The 20572-nt window shown below is 45.2% G+C and overlaps 1 protein-coding gene across 1 annotated transcript in view; it reads left to right on the top strand.

The window, feature by feature from the left end:
* PROM2 (prominin 2) overlaps positions 1–18981 on the top strand; it is a 72217-nt gene extending 53236 nt beyond the window's left edge. Inside the window, exons 16-24 of the mRNA XM_061592898.1 lie at positions 331–402; positions 1516–1608; positions 2607–2660; positions 5948–6028; positions 8060–8128; positions 9849–9938; positions 12059–12165; positions 16089–16174; positions 17552–18981. Of these exons, the coding sequence (XP_061448882.1) occupies positions 331–402; positions 1516–1608; positions 2607–2660; positions 5948–6028; positions 8060–8128; positions 9849–9938; positions 12059–12165; positions 16089–16152 (630 nt within the window). The 3' untranslated portion in view covers positions 16153–16174; positions 17552–18981. The remainder of the gene's footprint in view (positions 1–330; positions 403–1515; positions 1609–2606; positions 2661–5947; positions 6029–8059; positions 8129–9848; positions 9939–12058; positions 12166–16088; positions 16175–17551) is intronic.
* The last annotated feature ends 1591 nt before the right edge of the window (positions 18982–20572 follow it).

The raw sequence follows: 20572 nt of genomic DNA, 5'->3' as shown, positions 1-20572 counted from the left end.
TTGTCACTTGTTCACAGTCTGCATATCTCCCCTTCAATGCTGTGGGGTTGTGGCAGAAATATTGCATTTCCTAGATGGTGGCAGGAGGGATGTTCTGGTCTCTGAGCAGCTCCTCCCAACCCAAAATCATGCAGAGCAGGGGAATGAGCACCTTAGGAATTGCAAATGCAGCCCTTTCAGAGAGTTAGCATAGAACAATGGCTGAGAGACTGAGCTATGACGCAGGATAGCTCTGGTTGAAATTTTACCTGCTTTCTAGATAGCCTTCATACTTTAAAATGACATTGCAGAAATGTGAAATGTCAATCTTACTGCTGCTCTTTTCTCTAGATACGCAACCCTGTGGTGAAGACAAATGTTGACGGTTTTGCAGTGGATCTTGAGAAACTTAGCAGAGTTCAGGTAGGCAGACAAAGGAGCCAGAGGGAAATGGCGGCCTGTCCTTCAGTGGGTCAACATGAGGAAGAAATCAAGACAGTCTTTTGGCAATGCCCATCTTTGGTCCCTAGCCAAACTGAGTTAAACATAAGAACATAAGAAGAGCCTGCTGGATCAGGCCAGTGGCCCATCTAGTCCAGCATCCTGTTCTCACAGTGGCCAACCAGGTGCCTGGGGGAAGCCCACAAGCAGGACCCGAGTGCAAGAACACTCTCCCCTCCTGAGGCTTCCGGCAACTGGTTTTCAGAAGCATGCTGCCTCTGACTAGGGTGGCACAGCACAGCCATCATGGCTAGTAGCCATTGATAGCCCTGTCCTCCATGAATTTGTCTAATCTTCTTTTAAAGCCATCCAAGCTGGTGGCCATTACTGCATCTTGTGGGAGCAAATTCCATAGTTTAACTATGCGCTGAGTAAAGAAGTACTTCCTTTTGTCTGTCCTGAATCTTCCAACATTCAGCTTCTTTGAATGTCCACGAGTTCTAGTATTATGAGAGAGGGAGAAAAACTTTTCTCTATCCACTTTCTCAATGCCATGCATAATTTTATACACTTCTATCATGTCTCCTCTGACCCGCCTTTTCTCTAAACTAAAAAGCCTCAAATGCTGCAACCTTTCATCCTAAGGGAGTCGCTCCATCCCCTTGATCATTCTGGTTGCCCTCTTCTGAACCTTTTCCAACTCTATAATATCCTTTTTGAGATGAGGCGACCAGAACTGTACACAGTATTCCAAATGCGGCCGCACCATAGATTTATACAACGGCATTATGATATCAGCTGTTTTATTTTCAATACCTTTCCTAATTATTGCTAGCATGGAATTTGACTTTTTCACAGCTGCCGCACACTGGGTCGACATTTTCATCATGCTGTCCACTACAACCCCGAGGTCTCTCTCTTGGTCGGTCACCGCCAGTTCAGATCCCATGAGCGTATATGTGAAATTAAGATTTTTTGCCCCAATATGCATAATTTTACACTTGCTTATATTGAATTGCATTTGCCATTTTACCGCCCATTCACTCAGTTTAGAGAGGTCTTTTTGGAGCTCTAAAGTTATTGATGTTCCTACAGAGTGACAGAATTCTGTCAGAACGGCTGACTGAGGAAGCCCAGAAGCTCAAGAAAATTCAGAACGTGACAATCCTCATGATGGAGGGCCTCGTGGTAAGTGTATGATGCGTCACAGCAAAGAATCCCAACCAGTGTCCCTGCTGTGGTCTTCCTGGCTTTTTGGACTTCAAGCTGGGGATGTGATGAACCCCTCTGAGAAATCTTCACCATCTTGTTGAAATTCTTTCAGACTTCTTTGAAATTCCTCGTGCGGTTTGCCTGAATATGACCCTCCCCCCCCCCGTGTTTGCTGCAAATTTAGCTTTAGGCAAATAGTTGTTTTTTTTTATGGTAATTTTTATTGCTGTCAGCCTGGTATAAGTGAGAAGGGCTTGATAGAGGCCAAAGGGGAAGTGAGAGATTTTAAACAAGAACCTTGGAATGTGCTGAATGTGTGAGATGTTTCATTGGTCTTAAAATTCCTTAGACGTTTTGTCTGAGACAGGCGCTGTCTGCCCCCCTCTAAAAAACTTATTTTACGTTTTGCTTCAGTTGTTTGTCAGCCAGTATTACTATTATTATTTACACTGGGATGCTGTTTTTCCATGAAAATATGCTCAAAGCAGCTTACACAAAACAAAAATGCAAATTACTATACCAATAGCAATAGCATGCTAATATCAGAACATAACAATCCGACAAATAATTGGATTTGATTACATCAACATTATAACAATTTAAGTCCTCATAGAACAAACTATCAATCAGTTAAAACATTTCAATTCATGACATACATAATAAGCATTCCAATACAAAAAGACAAGGAAACAGTCGTGTCACCCCAGCAGCATCTCTAAATCACACCCTGTGGCTTTGGTATGACTCTTCTACCCAGAAGCAGATTAGAAATGTAAAGGACATAACTGCAAGCATTCCTCTGAGTACCAGATGTGGAGAGTCGCCAAACTGTAGGCTGCAAATCTGGTTTTAGGTAAAGTGAAAGCAAGAGAATTCTGGAGCTTCCTGAATGGAGAGGAAAGCAAACTGTCCTATAGAGCATGAGGGTTACAGTTCATCTATGCGGTACAGTTCACCTGTTCCTTTTCTTGTAGGCCAAGCTGAAAGCAAGTGTCCACTACTTATCAACAATGGCACCCGGCGTCCAGGTATTGTTATTACAGGTTAAACTGCTGTGGGGAGGTTTGAGGGGGATAGGCCTCTGTGGGGCTCCAAACCCAGTGTTTTTCTTTAAACATCAGACAGCTTGCAGCTTCCTTTTTATTTTGTTTTTTTGGTCTTAATCTGTTTGGGATTCAGAAATATAGAATATCCCTATTACATCAACATACCAGAACCAAAGTGGTTTCTGAACAAATCCCATCAAGTTATTTATTTTATTAATTAAAATTATTTATATACCCCCCTCTCACAAAACACCAGGGTAGTGTACAGCAACATAAAAACATTTAAAATCAACACAAAACAATCATTAAAATATTATTTATTTATTTATTTATTTATTTATACCCCGCCTTTCGGCCAAAGGCCCTCAAGGCGGCTTACAAAAAAACGCACAAATATAAAAATACAATATAAAATACATCAGTAAAACAATACAATTTACAAAATACAATTTACAAAAGTTAAATAACTGCTCATAGACTAACAATGTAAGATGCATGACACATGAGGGAAAAGGGACAGGGAAGAACAAGGAAAAAAGCACACTCAGGCACCAGTTCTTAAATTACAGTTCTTATCATGACCAGCTGGAAGCAGGTAGCCTGATAGCATGGTGGCTACTGGAGAGAGCAAGGGCAGCTCAGCAGAGGCGATGAAACAGCCACAGTGTCAATGGCCCGTGCATGTAAGGATGACTGGCTGCTCAAGAGTAGGGATGGAAGGATCTGTCAATCTCTGTTCTCTCAGTTTCTCATTTTTCCAATCTTAAATTCAATTATCAAAATTTCTGCAACAATTTGTGATTTTCTTTTTAAATCATGAAAATTCTTCAGCATTTTAGCACATTCTGCTATGCAGTTTTGACTAATATACACATTTTGCAAGCAGTTTCTTCTTATAATGCATTTTATGTTATTTTCACTAATATATTCATTTTATGCACACTTTCCCCTAAGATATGCATTCCTGTAAACACTGTTTGGTTGGAAAACTAGATTGCAGAATTCGAATATGTGCAAATTTTGAAGGATGGCTGTGTTTCAGTTCTTATGTTGCTTTGGAAAGTGTGAATTTGATAGATTCTGTTTTAAATGTGAACTGAATTGAATTTCTACTCCATCCCTGCTCAAGAGACATTTTAAACAGCTGCATAGGCCTGTCAGCACAAAAAAGTCTTCAACAGACGCCTGAAAGTCAAAAATGAGGATGTCTGCCTAATCTCTGCTGGAAGAGGGTTCCACAGCATGGGACCAGTGACACTAAATGGTGTTTATACATCTTCTCATTCGTCATCTCATTTGTTCATCCCACACTTTTCAAAGCATTTCACCATAACTTTCCTAATTGCAAAAAGTCATCTTTTTTTAAGTGGATTTCTTGAGCTAGAGCAACAGAGCCCTTTAATCCACTTTACCTGAACAAACGTAAATTTCCCGCTGTGGACTTGAATCCCTCCTGCAGAATGCTGACAGTCTGGAGGCACCCAATGTGTCAAGAATATCTGTGTCCCGTGCGATTCCTTGTAGAGGCGAGACAAATTTCATCTGTGATCTGGTTCCAACTGATTCACCTACTGATTAAATCACTGAAAGCTGGTGACCCAGGGGTGTGACCCAGAGCACATTTACTGATAATTATGTCACACCGAGTACAGTGGGAATTACTCCCTAGCAAGTGTGCAGCTCTGGTAAATTCATTAATGGTCAATTTACAGCCATGGGCAGGGCCGGCTCCAGGCATGCGGGGGCCCTTGGGCATCAGCTTGCCCTGGCCCCCCGGTGGGTGGGTGTGCACATGCGTGCGTAAGCGTGCACGCGTGGCCCCACCACGGCCCCCCTACCTGTCTAGTCTTTACCATTGCCCTTAATGAAGATGGCGGTCGCAGTTTCCCTAAGGGGGAATGAAGCCTCCGCCGCCATCTTTGTTGATGGCACACGTGCGTGCTACACGCGCACATCTCTGCCATCAACTAAGATGGCAGCAGCAGCTTCAGGACCTTAGGGAAGCTGCAGCTGCCATCTTCATTAAGGGCAATGCTAAAAAGCCGGCTGACAGGTAAGTGGGGGGTGTGGGGGGTGTGGATCGCGGAAGGGGAGTGGAGGGCCCCTCAGGGGCTCCTGTAGCTCCAGGGCCCTCGGGCCAGTGCCCAACCTGGCCACCCTTTAGAACTGGCCCTGGCCATGGGATTTTGTACCCACAGCCTTCTTGCTTGTGCTTCCTGCTCTGTAGGTTCCTGGTTTCCAAATGTTATAGACTTGGTGTCTTTTCTTCCTGCCTCTTGCTACTTCCTCCAGTTTCTTCAGCACCCAGCAAACAGGGCCATGGATGTTCTCATCTTCTGTATTAAATTCCTATTGAAATGAAATGTGTGTTGCTCTTCAAATCCTGCAGGTCTTTCTAACCGGCATGCAATGCTAGTTTTATTCTTCTCTTGAAGCCATTGCTCGTGTTTAATTAGCCATTGAGGAATTTCAGCAAACTCTTTCAGCAGGTTAATCTTTCAAGGATCTTGGCTATGATAGGAAGGAAAATGAAATGCAATCTAAATTCCAGCATGAGCCTCTTGCAAAATTATGCACCAACTGGCACGATTGCTTGGGAGATGGGAAATCCATGCCCTAAAAGAAAAAGGAAGAGGTTCTGCATTTCCTCCAAGTACACATCAAACATGGTCTGTTTTCTACACAGAAAGACTTTCCTTATACAAAATAGTGTGAAACCCACGTACGGATTGCCAGGTGTTCTGATTCTATATGGCTGCATTTTGCTGTATGCAAATGGCATTTGCATGTGTGGCAGTGGCTTGTGACCGTGAAAAGTATGCATGTGCAACCAACCTACCTCACAGGGATGTTGTGAGGATAAAATAGGGATGTGGGAACCCTGCACGCCACCTTGAGGTCCTTAGAGGAAAGGTGGGATATAAATGTAATTAAAAAAAATACAACATTGGGCATGATGATTTAGACCACCCTTTGCCAATCTGATCTCTCCAGATGTTTTGGACTATAGCTACCAACAGCCCTAATCAGCACAGCCATGCTGGCTGGGGCTGATAAGAGTTGTAGCCCAGAATATGGAGGGCACCACGTTAGCAAAGGCTGCATGACAGGGAACAGAGGAAGAACCTGACAGGGGTTGTCATTTTCAGTGACAGCCACCCTGTGGCTCCTTGTCACATCTGGTCCCAGCCAGAGGCCTCGTCAGCCTTATCATCTGTCAGCAGCACTCCCCAGATTGCTAAACTTTCTCCCTGCTTCTTCCCCACCAGGCTCAAATCAACGATACCGAGTCTCAGATTGGCCATGTCGAGACCAGTCTCCCCTTGCAGACTCAGAGAATCCTGCGGGAGGTGAGTAGAAGGAAAGATGCCGGAATTATTCAACGTATTTTGTGGCTGTAACAGAGTGAAGCCACAGTTGCCCCAGAGCAGAAATACAGGTGTGCATTTGGGGGGCAGGGGCGGCAGCAGCACTATCAAATCACCTCCTTTGCTCTTGAAATGGAATATCTGTCTTCAACCCACAGGACCACATGTCATTGTTCTAGTGGGCACATATCACAAGGAGCATGTTCTGCAGCACAGTATGTCAAATGAGCAGGATGCATGTTGTCACCATTGCTGATGCGCTAATATGCATCAGGCACTACACATTATGAATAGCATCAGCATATCCAGTTTGTAGAGGCATTGGATTAGCCACTATGGGAAATGGGATGCTGGACTAGACTGTAAGGACAGGAGAGAAATTTGAAACAGTTCACATTTAAAGATGAACCTACTTAATTCACACTTTGTGAAACAATCCATGAACCAAAACACATCCTTTGAAATTTGCATTTCTCCAAATTCTGCAATGAAGTTCTCCAGCCAAGAAATGTCTACAAAAATGCATAGACTAAGATAAAGTGTGTGAGAAAATGCTAGTAGCAAAAACAACATTATAGAAATCTGCTTTGCAAAAATGTGCATATTAGAAGAAATTTGCCATAAAATGCTGATTTATGCAAAAATCACAAGGGTTTTTTTATTGCAAACTGATTTGGAAATGTGGAGAACTGAACTTAAGACTGAGAACATGAGAAACAGAGAAGCTGACAGATTCGCTTACCCAGACTAAACTGACCATTGTCTGAGCCAGCAGGGCTCTTAGGCCATACCCACAAAGTTCACAATCTGAACAAGGTCAGGACCAGAAACACAAAGAAGGGGGGGAGGGGAGAGGCATAGTTGTCAGCTGCCAGGATGGGTGCAGTGGAAACATCCAAATGAACGTTCATTTCCGGGCCCAATTCAAGGTGTTCATGATGGAGTTTAAAGCCCTAAATGAATTAGGCCCGGAGGCCTTCTTGGTAGTTCCACCATCCTCAGAAGTTTGGGGGATGGCAGCTTGGGAGAGGACATTCTCTGTTGTAGCCCCTAAGTTGTGGAATTCCCTCCCCACAGAGGTGCGCCTGGCACTTCCACTGCACAGAGTGTGGCAAATCCTGAAGACGCACCTCTTTACCCTGGCCTTTGACACTTGAGGTGTATGTTTTCAGGACCCACCCTATTCCTGCTATTGTAATCTTTTATACTAATTGTTTTTAATACTGAATTTTAAACTGTTGTAACCCGCCCTGGGACCTGCTGGTGAAGGTAATAAATATAATAATGACAACAACAGGGAAAAGAGAGAGAAGGTAGAAGAGAAGGATCAAAGCTCAAGGTGAGCTCTTTGCAGTGTGTCTCCAAGGAATACATGGGGCGTGACAGGTCAGAGTTTTACAAATAAGAGGCCCTCCTCTCTGGACGTTTGCCAGCTGCTCCTTGGATTTATGTGGCTCTGGAGTGTTATAAAACAGAAGCCAGCAGCATGACTTGCCCAAGGCCGTTTAGTGAACTGATGGCTGAATAGGAATTTGAACTCGGGTCTAACTCTGACCATTGGACCATGCTGCCTTTTAATGACTGGATGTGTGTGGAAGCACTTTGTGCAAATGGGCAATATGTGCCGTCTGCTCCCACATAAAGTGAACCGCAACCCAGCTGACAACAGGTGGATCCAGACCACACATTTGAAGTACATTTAACTCACATTTACAGCACATAGCTTCCCCCAAAGAATCCTAGGAACTATAGTTTACTCCTCACAGAGTTACAATTCCCAGCACCCATAACAAACTACAGTCCCCAGGATTCTTTGGGGGAAGCCATGTGCTTTCAATGTGTGGTATGGCTGCACCAAACATATTTTTGCATGCACCCCGTTTGGAAGGCGTTGCATCAAATGCGGGAAGAACACAGAGGAAGGGCAGAGTGGTGGCCGTCCCTGACTACCCTCTTGGAAAACGTCAACCCTTTTGTAGCACCCCTTCAACCTGCATCTCCTTTCCCCTCCAGGAGTTGGATTGCTTTGTAAGAAAAGAGGTGGAGTACATTTCCCAGTACCTGAACTGGTTGAGGAGTGCAGTAAGTACCATTATTTATTAAATTTACATCCCACCTTTCCTGCCGAGGGAGCCCAGGGTGGCTAATATAACAAAACAATTTAACAGCAACAAAAAGCATGGGACCTGCACGGTGCGTGTGGAGTGAGATGGTGCTCAACCAAAGTGGCATCGTCCACTGTTTGGTATTTTAAAAATATGTTTGAAATAGGAATAGTTTCATGGTCCTATTTCTTAGCAGAGATATAAATGCAAGCAGCAGGATGAGAATCAACCAGTCCACCCTTTCCCTCAGACACAAATAATAACAGACACAGTCTTAAGTAAAAGATAAAGAATGTTTACTCACAACCTTTCATATGTTCAGGAAACATAGGCTCTGGCTTAGGTGAAAGAAAAGTAGAAGTTTCAGTCCATGGTAATGGTCATCTTGGAGAGGAGCATGTGCATGCTTCACTCTCTTCAGACTTAATGGAAAATATGAAAAAATCCCAGACAGAGGAGGAGTAAGAGAAAGCCAGGTAACCCCACCCTTTAGGAAGTTACATCATTGGTAAACAGGTACATGGGATATTTCCAAAATATCCCTTAAAGGGAACATGCAAGTTTGCTTATTCTAACATCCACTGGACAGACACAGGAACATAGAAAGCAGCCTTATACTGGGTCAGACCATTGGTCCGTCTCACTCAGTGCTGTCTACACTGACTGGCAGTGGCTCTCCAAGATTTCAGAGGGGGGCCTGTCCCAGCCCTACCTGGAGATGCCATTGGGGATTGGGCCTTCTGCATGCAACGCAGGTGCTCTGCCACTGAGCTACAGCCTTTACCCTGCTTGGAGAATTGATCAGGTGTATTAGAAGGGCAAGATGCCAGTGGAGGGAAATGCATTCTGGGGGCAGAAGAAGGGAAAGTCAGGCATTATTAGTAAAAGGGCCAGTTGGATGAAACCAGCATAATTCAGGGAAGGTTTTGCTTGCCTGGAAGCCTCTGTGAATTATTGGAGGTTCGTAAATGTCATTTGTTCATTTATTGGGATTTTTAATTCACCAGGTCTCAAGCTGCAGTTTTGGCAGAAATGGCTCACCAGGTAGGGAGGAGCTGCTGTGCGAGCTTCCCAGCAGGTAGGTTGCTGTTGCTTACCAGCAAGGTGATGCAGAGGCTGGCACGACGCAGATGCACCAGCAGCAGCACCAGGTTGGCTCCACCGTTGCATTTGTGCCGCGCCAGCCTCCCTGCCACTTTGACTCTCCCTCTCTCTCTCCTGGTAAGCAACAGCGGTCCACCCACTGGGAAGCTCACATACTGGATCTGCCCCACCCAGCAAGCCACTTCTGAGTTTAGGTGTCAATGGGTGCAAGAATTCCACCCTCCTGTGCTCCGCCTCTGCTCACTTCCATGTCATCTGCATGTCCTCTTTATTCAGCATTCATACTGATTTGCGGAAAGTTTGTGAGGAGGTTAGATGATGATGGCTATTTATGGAGCATTCACTCTGATTTGTTTCTGGGCAGGTTAGGTCATCTCACACTTCCCAGTGCATTTCCCCATCACTTTCCTTATCCCAAAAAGTCTGATTTTGGGGAGAAGAAGCGATAATTGTGCAACCTGAATTTGCCAGTATGTGATTGAATTCCACCCAAAAATAGTGACAGTCTGGAAGTACCCTCTGACCCTCACTGCCTCCATACTTTGCTTAATCAAGTTGCTGTGTGAATAAGTAACTCTCCTTTTCCATTCCAGCTAACTGAGGATGTTGCTTCATGCAAACCCTTCTCCACTGCTCTAGACAATGGCCGGGTGATCTTGTGTGACCGCATTGCAGATCCCTGGGTAAGTCCAGAGAATTCTTCTACCTAACAGATGCTGCCTACCATCTGCATGCAGTTTTCCTCCTTGCCCTTTGCTTGATGTGTTTCCAACTTCAAGACTAAGGGTGGGCAACCTCCACCCCACCCCTAATTAAGCCAGTTTGGCCAAGCTTTGCTCACCTGTGACAAGGCAGGTAAGGGCAGGGCTTGAATGAAAGGGCTTTTGCCTGCAAAGCCTTTTGCACTGGGCTTCTCAGTCAGCTGATTGTCAGCACTTGAGAAACGCTGTGCGCAGGGCTTCTACTCAAGCACTGACACTTAGCTGATCCTTGGTGCTTAGGAAGCACAGTCAGCTGATCGTTGGCTCTTTGCATACTGTTTTTCCTGCACGGCTTGATTCAAAGCACAAATGCAAAAACAGGTCACCTGACACCATTATGACATCAGGTGATTGAGGGCCTGTGGGGGTGTGGAGATAAGGCTGCAATCCTATATGCACCTAGTACTGAGGAATCCTCATGATCTCAAGCAAAAGCCAATGAAAACAAATGGGCTTTTTTGGGTCTCCTGAATGGTCCATAGAGATGATTTGCTGGACCTTCGTTCTGATCCAGTAGGGCTCTTCTTACATTAAATGAGTGCCATATTGACTAACACTATATAAATAACTGGAGGGAGCAACCTTAGGTCACTCAGTCTGCAGACGTGCCAGGAACAGAGCCCCCAGGTCCTCCCAACATCCAAGCAGCAGCTGCAGCCTTTCCTAACAAAGCCCTAGCAAATGTACTGGTGAGAACAGAAAAAAGCAGGGAAGTCTGAAACCTTTGGGTTGTCTGTGGCCAGAGAGCTGAAGGGTGAAGAGCCATCAGTCAAGGTGGCGGCAGCCTGCATTAGGGCAGATCCAAGCTATCCTGCTTTGCCTGCATCTGGGTGGGAAAGGTGTGCAAACTTGTGGGAGCCAGGAATGTACACGTGCAGCATTTAGGTTGTGTTTGACTTTGGAGCAAGCCTCAAGTCGCCAGCTCTGTGGTGTGCTGACCTTGTAATTCATCCCAAGCAGGAGAGTCTTGGGACTCTTCCAGACACCCTGTTTATTCAGCATTCAACCTGATTTACTTGCACAGAACTTACATGGTGGTTAGACTAGGGGCTCATCTACACAGTGCTACTCATATCCCCTTTTAATTCGCATGGTTCACGTGATGTTACTGGCAAACAGAAGCTATCATGCAGTTTCCCCCCTGTAAATCCATACTAACCCAATCCACTGATAATATGAAAAGGGGAGAAAAAAGTCTCCACTCTGTTTCTCTACTGCTTGCAGACACTGTGTTCCAAAGCTTTTAGGTGGGTGTGTCAATCGCTCCTCTCTCCACTCCCTTCCCTCCTCCTCCCTTTGTTCATTTCATTTCCTATGGACTAACAAACAGCTTCTGGCTGCTCTCCCCCATTCTGCTGGCCTTTTTTTTATGTTGCTGCAAATGGTGCCTGATTTTTCTTTCTCCTCTACCTTATGAGCAAAAGCATAACACTGCTCAAACAAAGATTTGTATTTCAGCTGTATTGTACCAGTGAAAATACAAATAATTGCACTTCCAGGGTTTTTTTTTAATGAAACTAACTGGTAGAACAAACTGAGCATGCTTGGTTGCCAAACAACCAGAGGGAGTGGAAATGTTAAATGAGAGGGCGTGGTCATTATGTGTGATTGATCGTTCCCCTCAGTGTGAATAGAAAACAACATGTTTGCAGCTGGCATTGAGCCCTTACTGTGGACAGTGCAAATAGAAAACAGGGGTTAAAATGGCATGTTTAGTACGAAGTAATGCTCCCATGTGGATAAGCCCATAGTCTGGTCTTGAGCATTTGTTATAGAGGAGTGGGGAAGTCTGTGTAGAAACTAGCCTACTGTACAAAGGTAAAATTACATTTGTTGCTCTGCCTAAGTTTGCTCTGGCCCCGCTGACCACTGGCATGTGGCCCCCAGAAGATTATCCAGAAGAGGATGCGGGCCTCAGGCTGCAAAAGGTTCCCCATCTCTGCCCTACATAATGGCAGGCCTTTCACTAGCAATTGTGCCCACCTCTTCCCAGTGGCCGGAGCCCCTCACCAGGGTACATCTCTTTGTGTCTTTGTTTCCAGAATGCCTTCTGGTTCAGCCTGGGCTGCTGCACCTTCTTCCTCCTCTTCAGCATCTTCTTGGCCATCAAGACCACCAAGCATTTCCGTCCCATCAGGCACCGATTAGTGTAAGTGGCGGGCAGAGATGCAGGGTGGGCTCAGAGGGAGGAATCTTTCCATTTTATTTAATGCAGTTGCTTATTTAGATCGTTTCCATGCCAGCCTTCACTACACAACCCCTCCGGGGCAAGCTACTAACAATGAAACAGCATGAAAATTTAACAAGAAAAAGCTCAAAGCACAGAAACAGCAGCTATAAAACTGTGAAATCCAGCACAGCCATTACATATAAAACCAAAAGCAGTTAGTTTTATAGTGTAGCACTGTTAGCTCTCATTTCTTTTGAAATGTGTTGGAAGGCTCAGGGCAAAAAATAAGTCTTTGCCTAATGCTGAATAGAGATGCACAAACTTCCAAAAAGCTCCCTTGGGATTAACTCTGATTTTGCCTGAGTTTACCTGAGATGGCCTTATAGGCCCCTTCTAACACTACTGTTCTATGTTATGATTCCATGATTCTCCCAAAATCACCAGGATTCTGGTAACCGTTCTGAGCCAATTCAAGTGTTCATTTCAGGAGCCTTTTTCCTGCTTCCAAAGGACCTAATCCAGCCTACGGCAATCTGGTGCCCTCCAGATGTTTTGGATTACAGCCATGTTGGCCAGGACTGATGGACCTTGTAATCCAAAATATCTGATGGGTACCAGTTTAGGGAAGACTGAGCTAATGGACCTTTAGATGCTATGAGAGGAGGTCAGAGGGAGAAAGCTTCAAGGGTGAAATTGCAAAGCTGGAATCAAAATCCAGTCCCTTGGGGATGATTTACCCATCCACAGTGTTTTTCTCTGCTCTGTTAAACAGAGAATAAAAGAAGTGGATTTATAAGAGTTACACAGGTCAGCCTGTAGCCATATATCCCATGGCCTCTTTAAACTTTTTTTTAATCAGTACCTATAGAGAGAGAGGAGCTTTCACTGGCAAGTTTGCCATGTTTTCCCTTCAAAGCAAGGCAGGTCGGCTGGAGTTCCTTTTAAAGATTTGTGTTGCACTGAGATGGAAACAGTCATGCATGTGTTCTGTTGCTGTGGTTATTATCAGGGGATTACAGAAATTATAAACTATCCTCTCCTGAGACTGTTTCCAGGCCAGTCTATAGAGACCCTCTGGAGTATTTTTCTGGAGGAGACCTGAGCAGGTGGCAAATTGCTTTATCTTCAGATTTGTTATAACTGCCAGAGCTTTTCTTTGTCGCCCTTCATAACCTGTGGTTTTGTATTTTGTGTAATGGTTGGTTGACTGTAATAAATGTACTACTTCTTTCCAAACAAGCTAATGGAGTAAAACAACTCCATAAATTTGTATTGTGTGGTGTGTGAGGACCACTGCAAGGTGGGAGGACAGACCCTGACCCCCAGTGATCCACAAGGGGAGTCAGGCCTCCCTCCCCTGCGCACTGATCTTTCCTCGGCAAAAAAGGATTCTCCAGGAGCAAAGCAGCTCCATTAGCTTGCATGGGGATTGACTTCCTTTCCTGACTGCTCAGGACAGAAATGTTGGGGATCAGCAAGACTCACTCCCAGATTGGGTTCAAGTCTTCCATACTTTTTGGGGTTGAACTCAAGCCAGGCTCAGGTAAACAGCTGCACTTTCTCCACTGCCAAAAGGATAACAGGATTGGCACCCAGTCAGCTTAAGAACATAAAAACATAAGAAGAGCCTGCTGGATCAGGCCAGTGGCCCATCTAGTCCAGCATCCTGTTCTCACAGTGGCCAACCAGGTGCCTGGGGGAAGCCCGCAAGCAGAACCCAAGTGCAAGAACACTCTCCCCTCCTGAGGCTTCCGGCAGCTAGTTTTCAGAAGCATGGTGCCTCTGACTAGGGTGGCAGAGCACAGCTTCCCTGGAGAGAGTTGATAGTTGAGTACAGATACCTGAAGACAAAACACGCATGCTCAATGTCAATAGCAAAGGGCACACCTGGATATCAGTGGGCATGGGGGTTGTATAGTCCAGCAACATCTGGGAAGGTCCATAGCTCATCTGTTAGATCCCCTGTTTTGCATGCAGAAGGTCCCAGGTTCAATCCCAGCATCTCCAGGTAGGGCTAGGAATGTACCCAGTCTGGAATCCTGGATTGCTGCTGCCAGTCAGTGTAGACAATACTGAGCTAGATGGACCAAGGGTCTGACTCAGTAGAAGGCAGCTTCCTAATAGCTGTGTCCCTCCTTATAATACACAGAAAAGGCAATCATTGTGTAGATCAAAGTGGTCTTCTCAACCCTGATAGTTAAATGGAGCCTCCCTGCTCAGAGGCAGCAGATTGGGGAGTAAAAACTGGTGGAAAACTGTTGCCTTCCAGCCCTGTGGGTTTCCTCATGATATCTGGTTGACCACAGTTGGGTGTTGGACATGATGGGGGCAATTTTTATATTAAGTAAGTCCCATATACACTGATGGGTGTGTATATATTGTTTGCTTGCATTATATCTTTTATTTTTTCAACTTTATTTTGATTTAAATATTTTAATACCTGTTCAAAAGCCTTACCTGGGCACCAGTCAACAAAATTAAATTCCCAAATGTAAAAATATACAACACAACATTGATGTTATGAAAAAAAAGGAGGAAGATTAGAGCAAAATAAAAATGGCAAGAATATTTTTCTAACGTGATTTTCCTCCTTTCAGCTTAGTCATAAAATGAAGAATCATACCTCTGTAACAGCGTTATGGTTTTGTACCTGGACTAATATCCTGCCACATTATTTTTTGTGTCTTTTTTCCTTTGTGCTTCCATTTCTTGCATGCATAGCATCACCCTGGAAGCCAGCCTGGTTTTGCAACAGATCCCAAAACCTGTGTAAGAAAAAGGGACAGTGCCTCCAAGGTGATGGAATCTGGTACCTACCTAAGAACATAAGAACATAAGAAGAGCCTGCTGGATCAGGCCAGTGGCCCATCTAGTCCAGCATCCTGTTCTCACAGTGGCCTACCAGGTGCCTGGGGGAAGCCCGCAAGCAGGACCCGAGTGCAAGAACACTCTCCCCTCCTGAGGCTTCCGGCAACTGGTTTTCAGAAGCATGCTGCCTCTGACTAGGGTGGCAGAGCACAGCCATCATGGCTAGTAGCCATTGATAGCCCTGTCCTCCATGAATTTGTCTAATCTTCTTTTAAAGCCATCCAAGCTGGTGGCCATTACTGCATCTTGTGGGAGCAAATTCCATAGTTTAACTATGCGCTGAGTAAAGAAGTACTTCCTTTTGTCTGTCCTGAAACTTCCAACATTCAGCTTCTTTGAATGTCCACGAGTTCTAGTATTATGAGAGAGGGAGAAGAACTTTTCTCTATCCACTTTCTCAATGCCATGCATAATTTTATACACTTCTATCATGTCTCCTCTGACCCGCCTTTTCTCTAAACTAAAAAGCCCCAAATGCTGCAACCTTTCCTCGTAAGGGAGTCGCTCCATCCCCTTGATCATTCTGGTTGCCCTCTTCTGAACCTTTTCCAACTCTATAATATCCTTTCTGAGATGAGGCGACCAGAACTGTAGACAGTCTTCCAAATGCGGCCGCACCATAGATTTATACAACGGCATTATGATATCGGCTGTTTTATTTTCAATACCTTTCCTAATTATTGCTAGCATGGAATTTGCCTTTTTCACAGCTGCCGCACACTGGGTCGACATTTTCATCGTGCTGTCCACCACAACCCTGAGGTCTCTCTCCTGGTCGGTCACCGCCAGTTCAGACCCCATGAGCGTATATGTGAAATTAAGATTTTTTGCTCCAATATGCATAATTTTACACTTGTTTATATTGAATTGCATTTGCCATTTTTCCGCCCATTCACTCAGTTTGGAGAGATCTTTTTGGAGCTCTTCGCAATCCCTTTTTGTTTTAACAACCCTGAACAATTTAAAACCTCTTGAGAAGGTGATGTGGCTTCTCTCTAATCCTCTCATTTGTTTTCTTCCATGCTTGTGTCTAGTTCTACCGGATCAGAGGAAACCTATCCCTTCCACATTCCACGAGTAACGGCTCTGCGGCTGTAAGGAACTCTGCCAAGATATCCAGGTGAGAGGAATATGTGACCCCTAGGCTGCCCATGATGACACAAATGTCCTTTCCTCTTTCTGCCTCTTTCCTCAAGCCGCCACAATAGTAGCTCAGAGAGTAAAACGCTAGTGTGGAAATGTCTGGGCCACTGAGTGCTCTTTAACAACATTCAGCTTTCCTGGGTTAAGCTCTTAAACAGGTCCAAAATGGCTCCAGATGGGCAGTTAATAATTACTACTTAAATACTTTACTTGCTGCTCTCTAGGCAATTGGAATTGGCTCACTTTCTTGTAAATAAAGCTATAATATCTATTTATCCATACTGTATATAGCGCAACCAAGTGTTTAAGTGTATAGATGGGTCAGAAAGTTCAACTTCAAGTGCAAATTAGTGCTGTTGATTTTAAAAAAAGGTTTATTATTACATATCTGATCATTTGGGATTCCAATTTTAAAAGAAAAGAAGATATTGCTGGGAATCCTTCTCAAATCATGGGGGTAAGTTACTAACTTGGATGGAGCCAAGAATCCACTTCCAAGCCATATCCATGATCCAAACAGCTGCAGTAGGGACACACTCTAGCCTCCATCATGCCCAAGCACATATTATCAGAGAATAAAGAAACCGGAATCGATTCTCCAAAACGAAGCACTCCATGGACTAGAGTTCTGACCTTTAACAAGGAAAAACCTTGAGGAAAAGGGGGGCAGCTACTCCTTAGGATATACACTAATTGGTATGCTACAAGTCACAGGGACTGCAAGAGGTAGGGTTTATGAAAAGCCGATAAGGGTGGCCTATTCTAAGACAAAGCGTCCATTCTCCATTACAATGAAGACCGATTTGAATCAAGATTTTAACCGTTGGACCGTTACGGCACAAGGAGGACAGAATGTTTAACTTGCACTTTGCCAGGGATAACCTGACCAGTTCCCTTCAAAGTATTTACTTGCACTTAAAGTTGATTGGCAGTGATGATTCCAAGCGACGACAAGGGTAGTGGCAAAAATGTTTCCTGTTACTCCATTTACTCTCACCGTTTTCAGCCACTCACAATATATTTTGGTCCTTGTTCCCCCGCATCAAGCTCTCCCAAACTAGTTTTTCTGGAGTCACTCCTGTTAATTGAGCAGCAGATGGACAAGGAGAGGGAGAGAGATTTTTGCTGTTTAGGGAGCAGAGATAAATATACAGAACCTTTGGGACTAGCTATTTTGCTGTATGTCTCTCAAAATGGGCTTCAGCCTGTAAAATGATGGTAGCCATGTCAAGCATTCTTGAGATAATCCAGTTAGTCTCACAGACTGATACCTTGCACAACTCTGATAAAATTGGTTTGATCTGTATATAGAGCCTCACTCAAATTGCTAATCGTGTGTTTTTTTCCTTATCAGTTGTAGGAATTGCTACAGGAAAGGGCCTGGATCCTTCCAAGACTGGCCCTCCATGCTCTGTGAGCTTCTGTTGCAGCGACATCTCTTGGACTGAACCCTTTTTCGTGACTCGCCTCTCACAAATTTGGCTTTCCCCCCCAAAGTTTCCCTTACTGGTGCTCCTCAAAGACAGTAATCAGATTTGTAGATGATGGCAAGGCAGTTGATGCCCACCTCCTCCCACCCTCTTCATTGCTCCTCTTTCTGATGCCACCTGGTGGATCAAGTATTATGTGGCAACCTTACCCTTCCCAAAAGGGGATACATTCAAAACTCTAGTGCCTGATTCACTGCTTGCAATTGAAAGCTGTTTTTAATTTTTTTGTTTGTTTTTAAATAACATAGATGGGAGAAATCCCCCAACTAGTGCATGGTAAGAGTTGCGGTTGTGCTTTCTCGGGGGGTCTACTGTAGCTGATATTGGCCAAAGTTAGAGGAATGGTAGTGAGGAAATCCACCCTCTTCTATCATATTCAACTTGCAGCAACTTTGGACTTCAAGAGACAGTTGCCGGTTAGCTCCTCCTCACCCCAATCACTGCTGATGTGAATTCACCCTGTTTTCCTTTGCTTCTCCTTGGTCAAAACATGTATTCTGAACAAGCAGCATGGCATGCCGGGGATAGTTTCTTGAACAAAACAACATCAGAAGAATCCAGCTGCTTGATCAGGCCAAGGCCCATCCAGTCCAGGTTCCTGTCCTTGCAGTGGCCAAGCGGGGGGCATGCAGGCGGGACCTGAGTAGACTGTCAAAAGTATCAACCTCCTTCTGTGATCAAACCCCAGATTCCAAATTTAAGGATCTTTTTAGAGAGAACACATGGAGGTAAAAGGGGTGAGGAAGAAAACAGACAAGGCAGCATAAACAAAACAAAACAATTTCCTCTCTAACATAGCCTAGACTACACAGCGGCTCTTCCAGACCGAAGCCTTTCCCAGCTCTAACTGGAAACGCCGGGGTTTGAACCTGGGACCATGCAAGGCAAGATGTTCAGCCACTGAGCTAGGTTCCTTCCCCTGTCTTCTCTGTGGTACCGCCTGCCATGTATACAGAGGGGTAATACAATGCTTATTTTTAGCAAAATTCCTTTGCATGCCACACCAGCAAGAAGCATCTCAAGCGCTGCTGTTCACTGGTGCTGTGCATGTAGGAGTGTTGCTAAAAATAGGCATGTTGTTCTGCCCTTTGGATAGGCGTGCGAGGAGTGCCACACAGAAAGAAGATGTCCCGCTCCTACACGTGCATGAAGCTCCCATGGATCGAGAGCCCTGTGGAAACAGCGATCCAATCTGTATCGTGTATGAATAGCTGCTTCCATTTGCTCTGAACTCTTTGAGAAGATTGGCCTATAAATAAATAAGGCGAGAGGCATGCTTAAAAGATGTATCAAAGCTGTCTGTTTCTGTTGCTGTCGAGTGTGTCTCTTTGGTGAAGGGCAAGATTACTGAGGGAAAACAGAAAGTTGTTTTAGGCTGAGTCGGATCGTTGTCCTTTCTAGCTCAATAATGTCTATGCTGACTGGTAGAGGCTCTCCACAGTTTCAGACTGATGTCTTTCCTACCTGGAGATGCCTTGGGGTTGAAACTGGGCATTCTGCATGCAAAGCAGGGGCACCACCACTCAGATACAGTCTTTTCCCAGCCGTTGGAAACACAGCAAGCCAACTTACACTAATGGTCCATCTAGCCCAGTATTGTTTACACTGACTGGCAGCAGCCCTCTGGGGTTTCAGACAGGGGCCTTTCCCAGCCCTCCCTGGAGATGCTTCCATTGGGGACTGCACCTGGGACCTTCTGCATGCAAAGCAGCTGCTCTCCTACCACTGAGCCACAGCCCTTCCCCCGAATGATGTGGCGTCATCCCGTAGTGATCTTCACCTGCTTTAGCACTCAGGGCTTCTTACGCTGTGTTCACAAGGAGGTTTGACACTTTCAATCCAGACCGGATTTGATCTGGTTCAACTTCTCCCACTTCTCCATTGCTATCAGGGCGGCAAGAGAAGCGAAACGTGCCATCATTCTCTCTTGAAAATAATTCATTTGAAATCAACTTTAGATTTTTATTAAAAATCTGTAATACCAGGATGAAGGCATAGCAATTCGCCATGAACAAACTTTCTCAATATACGTCAAAAATACAACCTGCGCTGATTAACTGGAAGAACGGGAAAGCCCCAATTATATTAAAATTTCTATCCCACATATCAGAAGCAAGCCAGAGGGACAGAAACCATGCTCCATAATGACTTTCGCTGATCCTGGTTCACAGAGACATAGCCAGTGTTGGCATCCACATCTTTAGGGGGAAGAGCTATGGCGGGAGGAAGTGCCCGGAGGCAGGGAGGCTATCAAAGGCCTCCGAGAGAGGGAAGGGAGCCCTGTGGAGCCACAGGGAGGAGGCTGGCCAAGCTGGGCCTCTGCTGGGGTTGGGGAAAGGGGGTCTTGCCTTCCCTCCCCTCATCAGGCTGCTTCCACAGGCCGATCAGGCAGGGCCAGAGCAGGGGTACTGGCAGGCATTGCTTACCTACCCCGCCCTGTCCCCTGGGAAGGCGGAGGAGCCCTCGAGGTAAGTTTGCCAAGGGCATTGAGGCAGAAGACTCTCCTGGAAGACAGAAGTTGCCCTGAGAAGGAAGGTTCTGCCAAAGGGCATGGAGCTGGAAGGAAGGGAGGCCTTCTCCAGAGGGTGTGAAGATACATGAAGCTACAACTGAATACATGTTGAGTTGGTGCCTTTATTTGGACCTCCTCACCAGGTGGGCCCCAAGGAAGGGATGGGGCAGGGCCCCTGTGATGTGCCCCTTCCCCAGGAGTACGGGGCAATGCTAAACTGGCATGATTAACTTAAATGTAATATTCACTAATAGGCAAAAAAAACTTGCCGTTTAAGAACATACCTCTAGCCAACAGATATTTCTATCAAACTTTAAAAAGCAGGGACATTGGGCAGCTATAGTGAATGCACCAGGGGAGCAGGAGACCTGAC

This window comes from Rhineura floridana, chromosome 12, assembly GCF_030035675.1.
Source record: "Rhineura floridana isolate rRhiFlo1 chromosome 12, rRhiFlo1.hap2, whole genome shotgun sequence".
NCBI lineage: Eukaryota > Metazoa > Chordata > Lepidosauria > Squamata > Rhineuridae > Rhineura > Rhineura floridana.
This window is presented reverse-complemented; position numbering and strand designations above follow the sequence as displayed.